The sequence below is a fragment of the Dama dama genome, chromosome 11, assembly GCF_033118175.1.
Source record: "Dama dama isolate Ldn47 chromosome 11, ASM3311817v1, whole genome shotgun sequence".
NCBI lineage: Eukaryota > Metazoa > Chordata > Mammalia > Artiodactyla > Cervidae > Dama > Dama dama.
The window spans coordinates 57,063,744-57,083,908 of record NC_083691.1 but is presented as its reverse complement, the minus strand read 5'-3'; the positions used below and the strand labels follow the sequence as shown (position 1 = coordinate 57,083,908).

At 45.0% G+C, this 20,165-nt stretch overlaps 1 protein-coding gene across 1 annotated transcript in view; it reads left to right on the top strand.

Annotated features, from left to right (window-relative positions):
* EIF2AK3 (eukaryotic translation initiation factor 2 alpha kinase 3) overlaps nucleotides 1-1,915 on the top strand; it is a 79,039-nt gene extending 77,124 nt beyond the window's left edge. The window contains exon 17 of the mRNA XM_061155310.1: nucleotides 715-1,915. Coding sequence (XP_061011293.1) covers nucleotides 715-915 — 201 coding nt within the window. The 3' untranslated portion in view covers nucleotides 916-1,915. The remainder of the gene's footprint in view (nucleotides 1-714) is intronic.
* Nucleotides 1,916-20,165: the final 18,250 nt, after the last annotated feature.

The window sequence follows — 20,165 nt, the reverse complement described above, 5'->3', positions numbered from 1 at the left end:
GGTCAGACTGTGTTTCAGAGATGTGATTTGGGGCCCTTTATATTAGGAAACAACCAATTAACCTGAAATAGTCCAGGTGTATTTGGAGCAAGACTTGGCCAAACTATGACCTGTAAGCCAAATCCAGCCTGCTACCTGTTTTGGTAATAAAGTTTCATGGGAACACAGGCAGGCCCACCTGTTTACGTACGGTCTGTGACTGCTTTTGTATTTCAGTGCCACAGTTGAGAAGTTGCTCACACACAGATGTAGAGAACAAACATATGGACAAGGGAGGGTGAGATGAGGTGGGTGGGATGGGATGGGGGACTGGGATTGACATACATACCCTGTTGACACCATGTATAAAATAGATGACCAGTGAGAACCTTCTGTATAGCAAAGGGAACTCCACTCAGTGCTCTGTGATGAGCTAAATGGGAAGGAGATCCAAAAAAAGGGGGATATATGTGTACCTATAACTGATTCCCTATGGAATCAAGTGGCTCAGATGGTAAAGAATCTTCCTGCAATGCCAGAAACCCAGGTTCGACAACATTCAACACAACTAACACAACATTGCAGAGCATATACTCCAATAAAAATTAATTTAGGAAAAAAGAGAAACTGGCATACCAACTTAACATAGTTACAGAAACGTAATATTTGGCAGACTGCTGATTTAGGCAATGGTTCAGTGGCCCCTTGATCACAAAACAAATTTTTATCTTTCAGTATGCCATGGTGCAAGACATGCTGTCCCCATCTCCTACTGAACGGCCAGAAGCTGCGAGCATCATTGAAAATGCGATCTTCGAGGACTTGGAGTTTCCAGGAAAGACGGTCCTCAGACAGAGGTCTCGATCCATGAGCTCATCTGGGGCGAAACATTCAAGACACTCCAGCAGCCCCCACAGCCCTTTGCCCAGCAATTAGCCTTATGTTCCGCTCACGCCCCTAACAGGTGACAACGGAATAGCCTGCTTCAAAGGAATATTGCTTTTCCAAAATTGCAAACTTGAAAATATGGTTCTCCACTTGATTTTGTTTTAGGTTGCCTTTTCTAAATCAGATTTTAAACTGGATTTTGGAGCGCACACCTCATTTGAGCCAACTTTTGATTTTCGCTCCAGTCGAGGGGAGGGCTGTCACATGCGGTCCTTTCCCTCGCTGGTCTGTTGAAACTGGCTGGCCAAGCATTCCGCCCTCACATTTTGCCTAGGGAGGTAGAAGCAATCCCTAAAATGTATAGAGATAATTATAAAATGGAAATATTTTTATAGTACAGAAAATGAAAGTCCCTACATGGTGGTAACCATATTGTTCTAGAAACACGCTTTCTAGAGAGATCATGGGGGTTTTGAAACTGATTTCAAAACAAAGCTGACTCCATTTTTGTCCCTGGTGGGTGAATTAGGAAGCTGCATTATTTTGGAGGACAAGTAGCACAAATTATATAGCTAGTTTTCTAGGGTCATTTGTAGCATTAAATAGCTTTATTCCTCAGATAGTTCTAGAGAGAAAAATTTTTAAGAGCTTTTTGTACTTTTACCTCCAATAAAGGGAAAATGAAGCTTTTTGTGTAAATTGGTCAAAAATTCTGGCTTGAAGAAGGAAAAAAAGCCGTAGTAAGAAACAAATCATATATCACAGCTAACTGCTTCAATTACGGACTTCTTAAACCTAATGAAATCTTACATGTCTTAAATGTAATACTGTAGGTTGATACTGTCTCAGAACTGATTGTAGATAACAGTCTAATCATCTAACTTGCTAACATGTTTTTATTTTTCACTGTAAATAGGTTTATTTTTTATTTATAAAAATTCTGAACTCAATCCATTTGGGTTGGTGGTGTACAGAACGCACTTAAAAGTGTGTTAACTATTGTGACTTCTTTCAAGTCTAAATGGTTTAATAAAACTTTTAGAAATGATTTATGGTTGATTCTTATTTGAGGGAACTAGCTCCAAAATGGAATTTTTCAGATTTTAAAATGGGATCATAGGTCTCAAAAGAGTCATAACCCTACTCTCAAGAAAACTTATTCCTGATAGATGATCTTATTTACAAAGCAGAAATAGAGATATAAATGTAGAGAACAAACATAAGGACATCAAGGACCAGGGGATGAAATGGGAGATTGGACTTGACACATACATACTATTGATACTGTGTATAAAATAGATAATTAATGAGAACCTACTGTATAGCACAGGGCTTCCCAGGTAGCTCTGTGGTAAAGAATCTGCCTGACAATGCAGCAGTCGCAAGAGACAAGGGTTCAGAAACCTGGATTGGGAAGATCCCCTGGAGTAGGAAATGGCAACATGCTCCAGTCTTGCCTGGAAAATTCCATGGACAGAGGAGCCTGGTGGACTACAGTCCATGGGGTTGCAAAGAGTTAGACACGACTGAACACACACACACACACACAAACACACACACTGCATAGCACAAGCAACTCTATTATTCAGTGCTCTGTGGTGACCTAAATGGAAAGGAAACCCAAAAAAGGGGATACATGTGTATGTATAACTGATTCACTTTGCTATACCGCAGAAACGAACACAACATTTCAAGCAACTATACTCCAATAGAAATTAATTTTAAAAAATAGAAAACTTATTCCTAACCTGTTCTAATGGACATGAGTTTGGGTAAACTCCGGGAGTTGGTGATGGACAGGGAGGCCTGGCGTGCTGCGGGTTCATGGGGTTGCAAAGAGTCGGACACGACTGAGCAACTGAACTGAACCTGTTCTAAACAGGCATCTTCTCGTCCTCTCCCAAAGAGCTGACAGGATCAAGTCCTTTTCAAAATTCACTGGACTCATAATCCAAACACATTAGCTCAGTTTCTACTCTGTGCCAGAGACATAAAGACCATCCTACCCTAAAGGGAGGCTGCGTAGAGCAAAGGCTACGTACAGCAAAGCCAGTTGTGTTGGGATCACGATGTGTCTGATGGAGGCATGTGGCGTGCAGAGCTGCCAGGCACAAACTCGCCAGGCCCAACCTTCAAGGGTCAAATGCATGATTATTTCCATCTTACAGACACGTTATGTCTGCCCCATAGAGTCTGAGCAGTTTGTAAGCTGGGCACACGTCACAGATCCTTGTGTGCTCTTCCCAGATTCTCACTGCTCAATGAGGCTCCGCCTCGTCTTTCTTCCCTGTTCTACTTGGCTCCTAGCCAGTTCAACTCTTTTTTTTTTTTTTTTTCCTTCCTCTCAGCCTGCTTCAGTTACTGTTTTCCCCTTCACCCCAGGGAGGGATCTTGTTGATTTCTTCCCAGTTTGTCTGCTCAGTTCCAGCTGCAGACCCTTGGACCCTCACGACCACCGTGAGAGCTAGCTATTTAGGGATTTCCCTGGTGGTCCAGTAACTAGGACTCCAAACTCCCAATGCAGAAGGCCCAGGTTTGATCCCTGGTCAGGGAGCTGCAGATTCCACATGGTGTAACTAAAGATTCCACACGCAGCAACTGAAAAAAAAAAAAAGATCTCGCTTGCTGAGGCTGGGACCTGGTGGAGTCAAATAAATAAAAATATATAGTAAAATAATAATAAAAGTTATAAAAACACTATGACAGATGTTATTATTAACCATTCTTATTGTACAACTCAGGTCCAGAAAGATGCTGTGATTTGCCCCTTGATAACAGCCACTCAGAGCAGAACTGGGACCAAATCCCAGGAATTTCAATCCCTAGTTAAGGTTTTTGTCTACTGCCTCATACCAAGCTGTCTTAAGGATTTGCACATATCTAACCTGGGCTGGGAGGGATTGGGGGCAGGAGGAGAAGGGGACGACAGAGGATGAGATGGTTGGATGGCATCACCAACTCAGTGGACATGGGTTTGAGTAAGCTCCGGGAGTTGGTGATGGAGAGGGAGGCCTAGTGTGCTGCGATTCATGGGGTCACAAAGAGTCGGACATGACTGAGCGACTGAACTGAACTGAACTGAACTGAGCTGAACCTGGGCTTCCCTGGTGGCTCAGATGGTAAAGAATCCACCTGCAATGCAGGAGGCCCAGGTTTGATCCCTAGGTCTGGAAGATCCCTGGAGAAGAGAATGGCTACCCACTTCAGTATTCCTGCCTGGGAAATCCCATGTACAGAGCAGCCTAGTGGGCTACAATCCATGGGGTCATAAAGAGTTGGACATGACTGAGAGATGAATACTCACTTTCACGTGGGGTCTGTGATCTTTGTTGCAACACATGCAAATCTAGTTCCCTGACCAGGGATGGAACTCTGGCCCCCTGCACTAGGATTTCAGAGTCTCAGCCACTGGACCAGCAGGGAAGCAAGCCCCCCTTCTTTCATTTTAATTCTACCTGTGCCTCTGCTGGCTACCAGTAGGAAAGCAGTGTTGGAAGCTCAGGGGCTGGGCCACAGAACCTGACAACTCCTCAGGGGTCGCCAGAATGGAGTCTCCTGCATTTTCTCCCAGAGCTCTTTTTCTGGACTCCAAACCCTGCCTCCTCCTCCTTCAAGTTGTTGCTTTTCTGACATCTTTCCAAGCCCTCTCCCTCCAGACTTGCCCCACAGAATGCAGTTGAGTCAGTAACTGGTACAAATCAATCTCCTTAATAGCTGAGATCCCAGAAGATACAGGTACCCCTTCTTGTAATCCCATCAGCATCCAGCATAAGGTGCATATTTGTCAAATTGGATTTGGAGAACACATGTAACTGACATAGCTGCAGCCCTCAGGAAATAGCCAAATGAGGAGGAAAAGAAATGTACCAGTCATGGCAATAAATAACTATTTGCAAAATGAAGGAGAAAAGATGGTTCAACAATCTTAATGTTAAAAACAGATAAAAAAAAAAAACAAAAAACAAAAAACAACCCTCAAATCCTAGAAGTTTTCTAAAGGAACAAGATCTTAAGTTTTAATTTAAATGAGAGGAAAAGTGGACTGGGACACTGAGCATCCATTTGGCTCTACCTGATGCTGTTGCTTTAGCCTACTACCTTCTCCACTTTTCACTGAAGTGGGTTACATCCCCCACCCCTAAAGGGGAGAGGTCCCATGGGGAAGCCACACAGCTTATAGACTCTGTGCTGGGAGAAAGCACATGCACACAGCTTGTTTCCCAGTCAGGAAAGCAATACCTTGGCAGCAAGTACTGGTCCAGAGGTCAGGAAGACTGTGAGAAATTCTGAAAATGAGCTACCTAGCCTGCCCTTTGCCTCCTAGAAGAACAGAAAAGCGGACACTTAGGATGTTCCAGTTTTCTTTTTCCAGGTTGTTTCTCACTGATACTTTCTTCTGGATGCATTTACACCAAAAGTGATTGTATTTCTCCAAGGAAATGGAGACAGAACAAGCTTCCAGTGCAACCACGGGTCATGGAGTGACTCAGTTCTACTCCTGGAGTAAGTCAAGGGCAAAGCAGGAACTCTGGATGTTTTCTGGATCACTTCCAGGGATGTTTGCTCTTTCCAGAACTAGATTTGTAAGGCACTTTGCTTAAGGAACAGTGGAGACAGTGTCAGACTTTATTCTGGGGGACTCCAAAATCACTGCAGATGGTGATTGCAGCCATGAAATTAAAAGACGCTTACTCCTTGGAAGGAAAGTTATGACCAACCTAGATAGCATATTAAAAAGCAGAGACATTACTTTGCCAACAAAGGTCTGTCTAGTCAAGGCTATGGTTTTTCCAGTGGTCATGTATGGATGTGAGAGTTGTCCTGTGTGGAAAGCTGAGCACCGAAGGATTGATGCTTTTGATCTGTGGTGTTGGAGAAGACTCTTGAGAGTCCCTTGGACTGCAAGGAGATCCAACCAGTCCATCCTAAAGGAGATCAGCCCTGGGTGTTCATTGGAAGGACTGATGCTGAAGCTGAAACTCCAGTACTTTGGCCACCTCATGCGAAGTGTTGACTCATTGGAAAAGACCCTCATGCTGGGAGGGATTGGGTGCAGCAGGAGAAGGGGATGACAGAGGATGAGATGGCTGGATTGCATTACCGACTTGATGGACATGAGTTTGGGTAAACTCTGGGAGTTGGTGATGGGCAGGGAGGTCTGGTGTGCTGCGATTCCCGCACATGACTGAGCAACTGAACTGAACTTGCTTAAGACGTCCCCCTCCAGATTCTAGTCCTGCAACCACCGTAACTGCCACCAGGGGGCTCATTTTCGCCTTTTCTCCCAAGAAGTTTGGAAGTAAATAGGGACCTTTCAGGGGCTTCCCTTGTAACTCAACTGGTAAAGAACTCACCTGCAGTGTGGGAGACCTGGGTTTGATCCCTGGGTTGGGGAGATCCCCTGAAGGGAAAGGTTACCCACTCCAGTATTCTGGCCTGGAGAATTCCATGGACAGTCCGTGGGGTCACAAAGAGTCAGATACAACTGAGCAACTTTCACTTCACTTCCACAGACCTTTCAAACAGGATCTTTGGACAGTATAGTGATGCGAAAGTGATATACATTCAGTAGAAACTGTACTTTGAATTTAAAGTTTTGATCTCTTCCTGGGCTAGTGATACACTGTGTGACATATTCTCTAGTGATGCTGGGAATTCAGCCACACGTTAGGAAGAGAAACAACCAGTACACTTAAAATCATTCTGCACCCAGACAGCTATCCTGTTTTTCACTTTCAGTACTATATTAAAAAAATGATGACTTCCCTGGTGGTTCAGCGGATAGAAACCCACCTGCCAAAGCAGCGGAACAGGTTCAATTCCCAGTCTGGGAAGATTCCACATGCCACAGAGCTGCTAAGCCTGTGAGCCGCAAATACTGAGCCCTCGCTCCAGAGCTCCAGGGGCACAACTACCGAGCCCGTGCGCTGCAACTGCTGAAGTCCGTGCACCTAGCCTGTGCTCTGCAACAAGAGAAGCCACTGCAATGGGAAACCTGCGTGCACACCACAACTAGAGAGTAGTACCCGCTCACCACAACTTGGAGAGCCTGCCACAGCGATAAAAGACCCAGTGCAATTAAAAATAATAAATAGGCTTTGTATTAGAAGATTTTGCCTGATTGATATGCAGATGGCATCACCGTGACGGCAGAAAGTGAAGGGGAACTAAAGAGCCTCTTGATGAAAGTGAAAGAGGAGAGTAAAAAACCTGGCTTAAATTGACATTCAAAAAACTAAGATCATGGCATCTGGTCCCATCACTTCATGGCTAATAGATGGGGAAACAATGGAAACCGTGACAGACTTTATTTTCTTGGGCTCCAAAATCACTGCAGATGGTGACTGAAACCATGAAATTAAAAGACATTTGCTCCTTGGAAGAAAAGTTATGACCAACCTAGACAGCGTATTAAAAAGCAGAGACATTACTTTGCCAACAAAGGTGCGTATAGTCAAAGCTATGGTTTTTCCAGTGGTCATGTATGGATGTGAGAGTTGGGCCATAAAGAAAGCTGAGCACCAAAGAATTGATGCTTTTGATCTGTGGTGTTGGAGAAGACTCTTGAGAGTCCCTTGGACTGTAAGATCAAACCAGTCAATCCCAAGGAAATCAGTCCTGAATATTCATTGAAAGGACTGATGCTGAAGTTGCAGCTTCAGTACTTTGGCCACCTGGTGTGAAGAACTGACTCCTTGGAAAAGACCCTGATGCTGGGAAAGATTGAAGGCAGGAGGAGAAGGGGATGACAGAGGATGAGATAGTTGGATGGCATCACTGACTCCATGGACATGAGTTTGAGTAAGCTCCAGGTGTTGGTGATGGACAGGGAAGCCTGGTGTGCTGCAATCCACAGGAATTGCAGAGTCGGATACGACTGAGGGACTGAACTGAACTGAGGCTGATATTCCGAGCACATTTAAAATAGGCGAGGCTATGATATTGAGAAGGTTGGCTGTTTTAAATGCATTTTCGACTTAGGGGTTTATGGGTATGTAACTCCATGATAAGTCGAGGAAAATCTGTAGTTGAGAGCTGGAATAGAAAACACTCTTCCACCTATAAAGGTATTCCCCCTCTTTCAGACATCATGAGAACAACATAACAAGCAGGTCCACAGTGACTGACTTAAATATGCCAGACATAAAAAAATTCAGCCATCACAAGTCCCATAATGCTTCTGCCATGAGGTACTTTTAAATTCCTCAAGTGACTTAAAATAACAAACCCAGGGCAATATGTACTGGCTACTTCCAACAGCTTTAGCATCCCTCATCCTTGGCTCAGCATCCCTCTGTAGAGCAAGAGAGTAGCTTCTTTCGCTGCTTCCCCTGCTTGGGCTGGTGCAATAAGAAAAATGGGGAAAGCAGGAGGAACAGCCCAATCAAAAGCTTGATGGGGAGGGGAGGAATGAGAAAGTGAGATCTCTGTAATGGGAGTGGAGAGAAATAGAAGAACTTGACAATTATTTTTGAGGCAGGAAGGCCAGGGACATTGGAATTAAGTGAATAATTCAGTCAGTCATTCAGTCAATTCAGTCGCTCAGTCATGTCCCACTCTTTGCAACCCCATGGACTGCAGCACGCCAGGCTTCCCTATCCATCACCAACTCCCCGAGCTTACTCAAATTTATGTCCATCGAGTCGGTGATGCCATCCAACCACTTCATCCTCTGTCATCCCCTTCTCCTTCCGCCTTCAATCTTTCCAGCATCAGGGTCTTTCCAAATGAGTCAGTTCTTCCCATTAGATGGCCAAAGTATTGGAGTTTCAGCTTCAGCATCGGTCCTTCCAATGAATATTCAGGACTGATTTCCTTTAGGATGGACAGGTTTGGTCTCCTTGCTTTCTGAGGGACTCTCAAGAGTCTTCTCCAACACCACAGTTCAAAAGCATCAATTCTTCAGCACTCAGCTATCTTTATAGTCCAACTCTCACATCCATACATGACTACTGGAAAAACCATGGCTTTGACTAGATGGACCTTTGTCTGCAAAGTAATGTCTCTGCTTTTTAATATGCTGTCTAGGTTGGACATAACTTTCTTCCAAGGAGCAAGCATCTTTTAATTTCACGGCTGAAGTTACCATCTGCAGTGATTTTGGAGCCCCCAAAAATAAAGTCAGTGAATAAGTGGTAGAGGAGAAAAAGATGAGTCTTGGATTTCTTGTTTTCTTAAGGTTTATTTTATTATTTATTTTTAATTGAAGGATAATTGTTTTACAGTACTGTGTTGGTTTCTGCTAAGCATCAGCATGAATCAGCCATAGATATACCTATGTCCCCCTCCCTCTTGAACTTCCCTCCTACCTCCTTTCCCAGGCTCTTGGATTTCTGGTGCAGAAACTTCCATAGAATCTAAAAGAAGGAGGAGGTGGTTTGGGGACAGATTGCTGCCTTTTGAAAATAATGGATTTCCCAGGTCTCTGTTGTTAAAAACAAAACAAAACAAAAAAAACCTGGGGCTTTAGTCGGGAGAAAATGGGAAACCATTCCAAGTTTCTGAGCCAGGGGGGCTCAGATGTGATGTGATCCTTAAGATCCCTGTGGCAAGTGAGGAAGAGAATGGACTGGAGGGAGGAGTCACCCAAGAGAGAGAGAGAGAGAGAGAAAGAGAGAGAGAGAGGCCTTCACCCAGCAGAGGGGGCAAAGGGCCTGAGCCTGGTCTGTGGGAGCCAGGAGACACCCCTTGTCCAGTGATTAAACCTGGGCTGGCTCCCGGGAGCCCAGGGGCTGCAACTCTGTCATCACTCTTTAGGGCTGGGTATGGAAGGATTTCTCCAGGGGCTGTTGCAGTGGGAGGCTCCCTGTCTTCTGCCTCCTGAAAAGAAGGGAGCTTTTATTTTGTGATTTTTTTGTAGTTCTACTTTACCTTTTTTAAAATCAATTTTTACTGGAGTAGAGTTGCTTTACAGTGTTGTGTAGTTTCTACTGTACAGCAAAGTGAGTCAGCCACATGTATACATATATCCCCTCCTTTTTTAAAATTTCCTTCCCGTTTAGGTCACCACAGAGTACTGAGTTCTCTGAGCTATACAGTAGGTTCTTATTAGTTACCTATTTGCTATATACAGTATCAACAGTATATATATATGCCTTTCCCAATCTCACAATTCATTTAGAAAAATGGTACAGATGAACCTATTTGCAAAGCAGAAATAAGAGACACAGAGAACAAGCAAACAAATGTATGGGTACCAAATGGGAAAGGGAAGGGGGTGGGATGAATTGGGAGACAAGGACTTTCAGAACTCACTCTTTCCTTACTGTTTCATGGACTGCAAGGAGATCAAACCAGTCCATCCTAAAGGAAATCAACCCTGAATATTCATTGGAAAGACTGATGCTGAAGCTGAAGTGCCAATCCTTTGGCCACCAGATGCAAAGAGCCGACTTATTGGAAAAGACCCTGATGCTGGGAAAGATTGAGGGCTGGAGGAGAAGGGGGTGACAGAAGATGAGATGGTTGGATGACATCATCAACTCAATGAACACGAAATGAGCAAACTCTGGGAGACGTTGATGGACAGGGAAGCCTGGTGTGATGCAGTCCATGGGGTCGCAAAGAGTCGGACATGACTGAGCTATTGAACAGCAAGAGCTCACTCAGAGAATATGTCAGGAAGGATAACAGCAAGGTTGGGATCAGCTCAACCTTGGCATCTGCTTTGTTGCTAGCAGCAAGAGCATGGGTAGGAAGAGGAGCCCAGACAAGGTAGAGTTCACCAGTCAGAACTCAGGTGCTTTCAGGAGACAGAGGAAATTTGCACTCGCCAGAAAGGTCACAAATTTGCCCAGTTGCAGGGAGAGGTTTTGATACTGAGAAGTAATGAAGGGGAAAGAAAGGGTGTTCTTTCTTCAAAAGGATCTTTTGAAGAAATACTCAGACTAATGGCTGAATAGATGAAGATACATTTGTACTCTGATATGTTGCAAATGAGTCAGCAGCCTAGATGGAATGATTAAATGTCTGTGAAGCAGATAAGCGACAAATCTCCAGGTTGCAGAGGAGTGTGAGTAGGGTGATTGCAGCCAAATGGAATGGCTTCTATATCTGTTTAAATGGAATATTTTCATCGGGATAAAGTTTAGAAGTATCTACACCAAACGCCACACTGGTTACCTCAGGAGGGAGGAGTAGGGGAGGAGGGTCAAGGGAAGAGATTACTAACTCCAATCTTCATCTCACCCATTGTTTGATCTCTTCCAACAGATGCACTATTTTCAGGATTAACAATATCCAAGGGCTTCCCTGGTGGCTCAGTGATAAACAATTCGACTGCCAATGCAGGGGACATGGGTCCGATCCCTGGTCTGGGAGGATTCCACATGCCACGGAGCAACTAAGGCCATGCACCACAACGGCTGAGCCTGTGCTCTAGAGCCTGGGAGCAGAAGCTACTGAAGCCTGTGAGCCCCAGAGCCCGTGCTGGGCAACAAGAGAAACAAACCACCACAATGAGAAGTCCGCGCACGGAAACTGGAGAGCAGCCCCCGCTCACCACAACTAGAGAAAAGTCTTTACAGCAATGAAGACAGAGCACAGCCAAAACTAAACAAGTAAATAAAAATAAAATTATAAAATATCAAATAATAACAATCAATTAATAAAACAAGAAAAAGGAAACCAGCAAACTTTCCACTATTTCCACTATTTTAATTGATGTCATCTTTGTATTCTGCTCTTTATAGTTCAGACAGACGTGATATGGTCTCATTTAATTCTGCTGGGCCCTCAGCAACTCAGATATTTTCATGGCAGTTTTATCCATAAAGAACCAACATCACTGTTAAAATAACAACAGTCACATAACAGGAAGTTTGTAATAATCCACTTATCATCCCACTACCCCTAATTTCACTTCTCTGAATTTCCTTCAATCCAGAGGGCGATTTCAAAGAGTGACAGGTAACAAAAGAGACTGCTTTGTAGTCACAATCAGCCGTATTACTATTTACTTGTTTATTATAATTTTCCTTGAGGTCTCTAATCTGTTTCTACAACTGCAAGTAACAGGTTTTGAAGATCAAGGGGATAAGATATATAATGTTTAGCACAGAATCCTACAAGTAGTAAGCACTCAATAAATAGAAATGAAAACAAAATCATAACCTCAGTTTCCTCAACTCGAAAATGGGTATAATTTGGGACTTCCCTGGTGGTCCAGTGATTAAGACTCCCCCCGGCCAATGCAGGGAGCTCGGGTTCCATCCCTGATCTGGGAACTAGGATCCCCCATGCCCTGCGGCACAGCCAAAAAATAAAACAACAGAAGTAAACAAGTAGGGTCTCCCTGGTGTCTCAGTGGAAAAGAATCTACCTGCCAAGAGACAAGGGTTCAGTCCCTAATTTGGGAAGATCCCAGTTGCCAAAGAGCAACCAAGCCTGCACGCTGCAACTACTGAAGCCAGAGTGCCGGAGAGTCCATGCTCCACAACAAGAGAACCCACTGCAATGAGAAACCCACACACTGCAATGAACACTGATCCCAACTTGTTGCCCGCAACTAGAGAAAAGCCCGAGCAGCAACAAAGACCAAGCACAGTCAAAAATAAACGAATAAAATGGGCATAATTTTTTGCAGAGTTACTATGAGGATTAAGTGACATAATTTGAGTTAAAGAGTCACACAAACGTGCATATATGCAAATCTACGATTACCTGATGAGGGGGGAAGGGAAGGTAGAGAAAGAACCCCTGGCTGTTAGCTACCCTCAAGGAGTAGAAAGGAAGGAAACAAGAGATGAAAGCAGGAAAGATTCCAAAGTAAAATATATAGCTTATAAATTTCATATAGTTTCTGCAAAACTACAGACATTGAATATACATATGACAAAGACCAGAGGCTGACAGTTGATGTTACGAGGATAATGTTAGGTTAAGGTGAAAGTGTGGTTATTATTAAAGTAATCAAGAGACGCCCTTTGTTAGCCGAGGGGTGTGGGGCTGCCGTGTGGGGCAGCCCTGTGGGGCCAGGCAGGTGGGGGGTGGTGCTGAAAATTCCCCCTTTCTTTCAGAACTTTGACCCTAAGCTTCAGGTCAACAGGGCAGCCTGAGAATCTTCCTCGGTGTGACTCCGCGGGGAGCCCGGCCGCAGGGTGGCCAGAGGGTTTGGAGACCAAAGGTATGTGGATGAGACTCCTATTCTCTGGCCCGCGGTCTGAGGTCTGGCTCCTGCGCAGCCGGGAGCGGCGCCAGGAATTGTTATTGGTGCAAAGACTGGTGGCGGAGGAAGAGAGCTCCGATCGACCACGTGGGGGCGATAAGACACCGAGGGAAGGCCGTGGGGTTTGACTGGGTGGTACCTAGTCGGCCCAGTGGCTTGTCCCTTTGCGGAGCAGATGCAGGAAGGCGAACTGGACAGAGGGCACTTCAGTGGGGATGTGATGGAGCGCGGACGCTGCGCGAATGGTGCGCGCTGCGCGGAGGAGCTGGTACCTCCGCGTTGTTAATCACCTCCCACCTCCAGCCCTCTTTCCCTCTCCGCTCCCTCGGGTGGAATGAACCTGCCTGGGACTCAGACCTGCTGGCCGCAGTAAGGTGGGCTCCTGCGCGAGTTTCAAAGGCAAACATTTCTGGAACGCCTACTGTACATCCACTCCTATACTAAGCACTGTATATTCATGTGATCCCTTCTAATCTTCACAACCGCCTTGGGAGATAGTATTGCCACCATTCTATAGCGGAGGAAAGGAAAACTAAGTCGAAGGATTTACCCACAATAGGGATAATCAGGCACACCAGGAGGATTGTAAATAGTTTAAAATAAATATATGAATGAAGAGAACTCAACCTCGCTGCTCAACAGGGAAAGACGAAAGAAAGCAACAACGGGGATCCCATTTTTCCACCCGTCGATGGCAAGAATTTGAAAGATTTACCTGTGGGGGTGCATGTGTGATTAAAAAAAAAAGAATTCTCCACAGTGTTAGGAATGCAAAGAGGAATGCATTTGAATGAATTTTGGTATCTGTTGAAATTTGCAAAGAAATTCTTCTTGATACAGAAATTCCCCTTGTGGAATCTATTCTTCAGAAATAGCCACACACTGTATTAACCTTAGTGGGAAAGGCAAATAAGGTTTTGTTTTGCTTTGTTTTAAGGTGATTTATATGCAATTATGCAGCTATTGAATGAGCCTGGAGTCCAAACCCGCTGTATCTGATTCAGATAATCGCTGGCCTTGGGCATCGTTTGGAGCGGGGGGAGGGGGAGCGCTCCCGCGTGAACGCGGTTCATGGGCAGTGGAGTCTCTAGGGGTTCCTGCTAAAACGCACATTTATTTGGGAACCTTTTCCAAGGCTTAAAGAATCAAAGGCTTTAGGAATGGTTATCCTAGAACATGTTGTTGTTTAGTCCCTAAGCCTTGTCGATTCTTTGCGACCCCATGGACTCCTCTGTCCCTGGGATTCTGCAGACAAGAACACTGGATTGGGTTGCCATGCCCTCCTCCAGGGGATCTTCCCATCCCAGGTATGGAACCCGCCTCTCCTGCTTTGGCAAGCAGATTCTTCACCACTGAGCCACCTGGGAACCTACATTAAAAAAAAAAAAAGCTCCCTGGATGATTTTTAAAGCTCTGCTTTTCCATCTCTGCAGCAGGTTAGGATACTGGGACCTTTAAAAATTCCAGTAACCCCCGGCCACACTCCAGCCTTAAAAACCTGCACTCTCTGTCTGTGAGGTCCAGACATCAGGCTTTTTTTTTAAGCTCCCGGGTGATTCCCAAATACAACCAAGCCTGGGAACCACAAGCCTCAACAGTCATAGTGAAACTGCTGGCCCAGGAGTGTGGGCAGAAATGCAGAATCTCAGGTCCAACACCTCAGACTGGCTGGTTCAGAATCCACACTTTAACTGGAGCCCCCAAATGATTCATAAGCAAATTAACGTTTGAGATAGATGTGGGTGAGGTTTTCCATTTATTTCAGCATTCTTCCAGTAGCCTAGCCTCAGTATGATAGTGTGGAGAGAAGATTGAAATTATGAGTAGCCACCTACAAGTAGCATAAATAACTGGGCCATAGTTAATTCTACCAACATCTCCTATTGTTGGTCAGTCGCTAAGTCATGTCCGACTCCATGCAACCTCAATGAACTGCAGCACACCAGGCTTCCCTGTCCATCACCAACTCCGGGAGCTTGCTCAAACTCATGTCCATTGAGTCAGTGATGCCATCCAACCATCTTATCCTCTGAAGCCCCCTTCTCCTCCTGCTCTCAGTCTTTCCCAGTATCAAGGTCTTTTCCAATGAGTCAGCTTTTTGCATCAGGTGGCCAAAGGATTGGAGCTTTAGCTTCAGCATCAGTCCTTCCAATAAATATTCAGGGTTGATTTCCTTTAGGATTGACTAGTTTGATCTCCTTGCTGTCCAAGGGACTTTCAAGAGTCTACTTCAGCACCACAGTTCGAAAGCATCAGTTCTTCAGTGCTCAGCCTTCTTGCTTTCCTTTTTGGTTTATTATCATTTTTCCAATTGGTATGGAATCTCCTTGTCTTACTGTTCTTGCTGTGTCTTACTGTTCTTGCTATATTCCCAGTCCTTAGACTTGTGCCTGGCATATACTGTTAAACAAATATTTGCAAACAAGTAAAGAGTTGAATTCAAAAATAATTTTTCTCCTGCATTGTTGGCCTTTTTTTTTTTGGTATGTAAGGGACTCAGATGCTTTTTTCATTTGTGTTCTAAATGTGTATACATATATATAGGCCTCCCAGGTGGCACTGGTGGTAAAGAACCTACCTGCCAATGCAGGAAACATAAAGTGATGTGGGTTCAATCCCTGAGTCAGGAAGATCCCCTGGAGGAGGACATGGCAAACCACTCCAATATTCTTGCCTGGAGAATCCCATGGTCAGAGGAGACTGGTGGCCAGACATGAGGAGCCAGACGTGACTGAAGTGACTTAACACACACACATATTTATATATTTTGTGTGTGATAAAATATACACATAACATAAAATATACCATTCCAACCACATTTAAGTGTATAGTTCAGTAGCACTGAGTATATTCAGACTTTTGTGTAACCATCATCTATCCCCCTCCAGAACTTTTACATCATCACCTTCCCACCTCCTCCCATCCCTGGGCAATCACCATTCTTCTTTCTGTCTCTATGGGTTTGACTATTCCAAGTACTTCTTAAAAGTGAAACATATACATACATATATATACACACACATACATATACACAAGTTTTGAAAGTGAAAGTTACTCAGTTGTGTCGGACTCTTTGTGACCCCATGACTGCACAGTCCATGGAATTCTCCAGGCCAGAATACTGGAGTGGGTAGCCTTTCCCTTATCCAGGGGATCTTCCCAACCCAGGGATGGATCCCAGGTCTCCCACGTTGCAGGTGGATTCTTTACCAGCTGAGCCACAAGGGAGATGTTTGGGAATTAATGCACACATTCTGGCTTGTTGCATGGCCAAAACACTCTTGAGACATTTAAATAGGTGTTGAAATTCCCTGACAGTCCAGTGGTTAGGACTTGGGGCTTTCTCTGCCAAGGTTATTGCTGTTGTTTGTTGTTTAGTTTGTAAGTAGTGTCTGACTCTTTTATGACTCCATGGACTGTAATCCACCAGGCTCCTCTGTCCATGGGATTTCCCAGGCAATAATACTGGAGCGGGTTGCTGCTGAGTCACTAAGGGAAGCCCTCATGGCAAAGGGTCCAGGTTTAATCCCTGATCAGGGAAGGAAGATCCCATAAGCCAGTGTGTCTCAGTCAAAAAAAAGAGATGCTACTCTGATCCACTCCCACCCCCTCCATGCTGTCTCCTGTGATTTAGCTCCATCAGAGATTTACTACTGGCTGATCTTGTCAAGACTTCCAGGAACTCGGCATTCTCTTCTGCTGCTTCTTGCAGCACCAGGGAGCCAATCTCTAGGTAAACTGGATACAAATGCAGATGCTTGACATTTGCTCCAGACCTAGTGACTTTCCACCCACACCTGGTGGGGCTGAGGAATCAGCATTTTATCAAGGCGCTCAGATAGTATTGCCTGCTAGGCGTGACTTCAGAGTTTCCAGTCTGCAGTGGATCCAGAAGAGGGCACACGGCAGTACAAGCCTGAGGTCTGCAGCCCCACCCTGCCTTAGGTACTTACCCTTCCGTGAAATGGGGCTAAGAATTCCTAAGTCACAGAGATGAAATGAACATCTTGGGAGATAGCATCTGTGATTGTGTTTTGTAAACGCTGAAGAATATACACATGTAAAGGCTGTTCGTATTATCTCACAGAAGCCTCCTGGTCCTGTTTCTGCAGGCTCATCATCAAGGCCCCACCCCAGGCCAAGGAATGACAAAAACATCCCATCAGGTTGACATCATGGTGGGGGCAGGGAACTCAGTGCATGTGTCATGTCTTAAGCAAATGAAGCAAAACACTTTATTAACATTTACCAAAAATTTAAAATATCCATTCATGTACATTCTTTTTATTTTCTTTTAAGTACACCTCTTTTTTTAAAATTGAGATATAGTTGATTTACAATGTTGTGTTAGTTTAAGGTGTACAGCAGAGTGATTCACTTATATATATATATATATATTCACTTATATATATATATATATATTCACTTTTATATATATATATATATATATATATCTCCTGTTTCAGATTCTTTTCCCCTATAGATTATTATAAGGTACTGAGTATTGTTCCCTGTGTTATCATGTACTGGTTTAGATGGTAAATAATCCACCGGCAATGCAGGGACCCTGGTTTGATACCTAGGCCGGAGAGATCCCCTGGAGAAGGAAATGGCAACCCATTCCAGTATTCTTGCCTGGAGAATTCCATAGCCTGGCGGGCTATAGTCCATGGGGTCACAGAAGAGTCAGACATGACTGAGCAGCTAACGTGAACATTTGTACCTTGTAAGATGGGTATAATTATCCTCATTTTACAGATAAGAAAACTGAAGGTTTTCATGGAAATGAGATTTCATGAAAGAAAGAAGCCAAGCTTTAAATCCTGTGACATTTGGCTAAGTCACATGATCCTTCAGGTTCCTCGGCTATAAAGCAGAGTGAGGGGTAGATTATCTCCTCAGTGGTTATGATGGGTATTTCATGAGGCATGTGCCTGGCCTGACACCGGGGTTGGCACATGGGTCCCCTGCACAGTCCCTGCTCCCTGTTCTGTGCTCTACTCATATGCCGGGGGACCTCAGGGAGCTCTAAACATGGAGAGCAATGAAGATAGATGGGGTGGCTACTAGTATCCAGCCATGTTCTGCTGCAGGAATAACCAGGCATGGAGCTAAAAGCCTTCTGCTGAGAAAATTGCCATGTCTGTTGGCCATAGCAGGCTTCTCCTGGATCCACTGATCAAACAGTCTAGGCTAGGGTCAGGACTAGGAAGGCATGGGGCCAGGGAGATTGGGGGGGGTGGGGGGGAGTTGACAAACTTTATTTGAAGTTCTCACCATCCTGCTTTTCCCAAAGATGACTCTGATTGGTAGAGAGTAGAATTCAGTGAGCAAAGGTGTGGACCATCTTCGAGAATGTCTGCCCAGGTAATTTCACTCGACATGGCCAGGTGCAGAGAGCTTCCCTGGCTGAAGTTGGACAGACCACCTTGTCTGGAGCCTGATGCAGCTGGAGGCCAGAGTGTGGAGAGCAGCTACAGAAATGCCTGGAGGTCAGGCCTGGCACCTCCTTTCTGTATCTCCCCTTGGAAAGCCTGTCCTCTGCCATTCATTCCTTCGGTGTTTATCCAGCACCTGCTATGTGCCAGGTCTCAGGAGCCACCAAGATAAATAAAACAGTAATAATTTTAAATGTTAGTTGCTCAGTCGTGTCCAACTCTTTGCCACCCCATAGACTGTAGCCTGCCAGGCTCCTCTGTCCATGGCATTCTCCAGGCAAGAATACTGGAGTGGGTTGCCATTCCCTTCTCCAGCAGATCTTCCCGACCCAGGGATTGAACTCAGGTCTCCTGCGTTGCAGGCAGATTCTGTATTGTCTGAACCACCAGGGAAGCCCTAATAATTCTAAAGATAATAAAAATTAAAATTAAAAATATCTTATCGAGCCTTCACTGTTTGCCAGGCTCTAACACTGACTCCTGTAACCCTCAGAGCATCCTTATAAAGAATGGAATAATGAAAGGACCTAGGAACCCAAACTGCTGGGGGCAGGAGAATATCAAGGCAGGCTCTTTGGAGGAGGTGATAATGCAGTTGGGAGAAAGCAAAAGGACTTTCTAGCAGACAGAAGCAGCAAGTGCAAAGCACAGAGGTGTGAAATGTGTGTGTGTGTGTGTGTGTGTGTGTGTGTGTGTGTGTGTGTGTAGGGAAGGCAGGGAGGTGGGGTTGGAAAGGTTGATGCCACATATGAAGCGCCTTTGCAGTGACGACCCCAAAGGGCTGGTTCTTTCAGGGAGATGAGAAATAATCCGACCTTTTTTTCATAGGTTCCTCTGGGGTAATACAATGAGAAACTGCAGGGGGCGCTCCTGTGCCAACAGAGGACTCTTCTGCAGCGGCGTCCTCAGGGAGAACCAAGTCAGATATCTGAGGCAGAAACTTGGGACTTTAGTGGCTGTTGCTCAGAGAAAGCCCAATTTATCAGCCTTCAGACCTTGAGAACGTGGAGCTAGTGCCTCATATGCAGCGTGTTGGGGTCTCATCCTCCTCTTTTGAGCGGATCCCTCCTGGGATCCCCCTCCGCTGGCCTGTCCTGCTCCGCGTGACCCACGGCTCAGCTAGTCTTCTTGCCCCGTCCAGTCCTGGAGCTGTCCAGGCACGTCTGGATGGTCAATTGTCTAACTTAAGCAGAGCCAGTCACACCCCTTGTAAGGCTATGATGAAGCCTAGGACCTCCTGAACACCTCAGATTAAGAACCCCTGAAAGGGGGCTTCCGTGGTGGTCCAGTGTTTAGGAATCTACCTTGCAATGGAAGCGACACTGGGTTGGATCGCTGGGCTGGGAAGATCCCACGTGCCTGGGAACAACCAAGCCCATGCACCACAAGGAGAGAAGCCGCCGCATTGAGAAGCCCGAGCACCACAACTAGAGAGTAGCCCCTGCTGGCAGCAACTAGAGGAAGCCTGTGCCCAGCAATGAAGTCCCAGCACAGTCAAAAATAAATATTTCAAAAAAGAAACATGTAAAGAGAGAGGGAGACATTAAAAAAAAAAAAGAAATAAAGAACACATTATTATTCATGTTTTCACCTCAACTAAGTCATTTTGTGGAAGAAACTATATGTTCAAACAGTCAGCTGATTCACATGACAACCCTGGGGAAAATGTTATTTATTAACAAGTACTGAGAAGT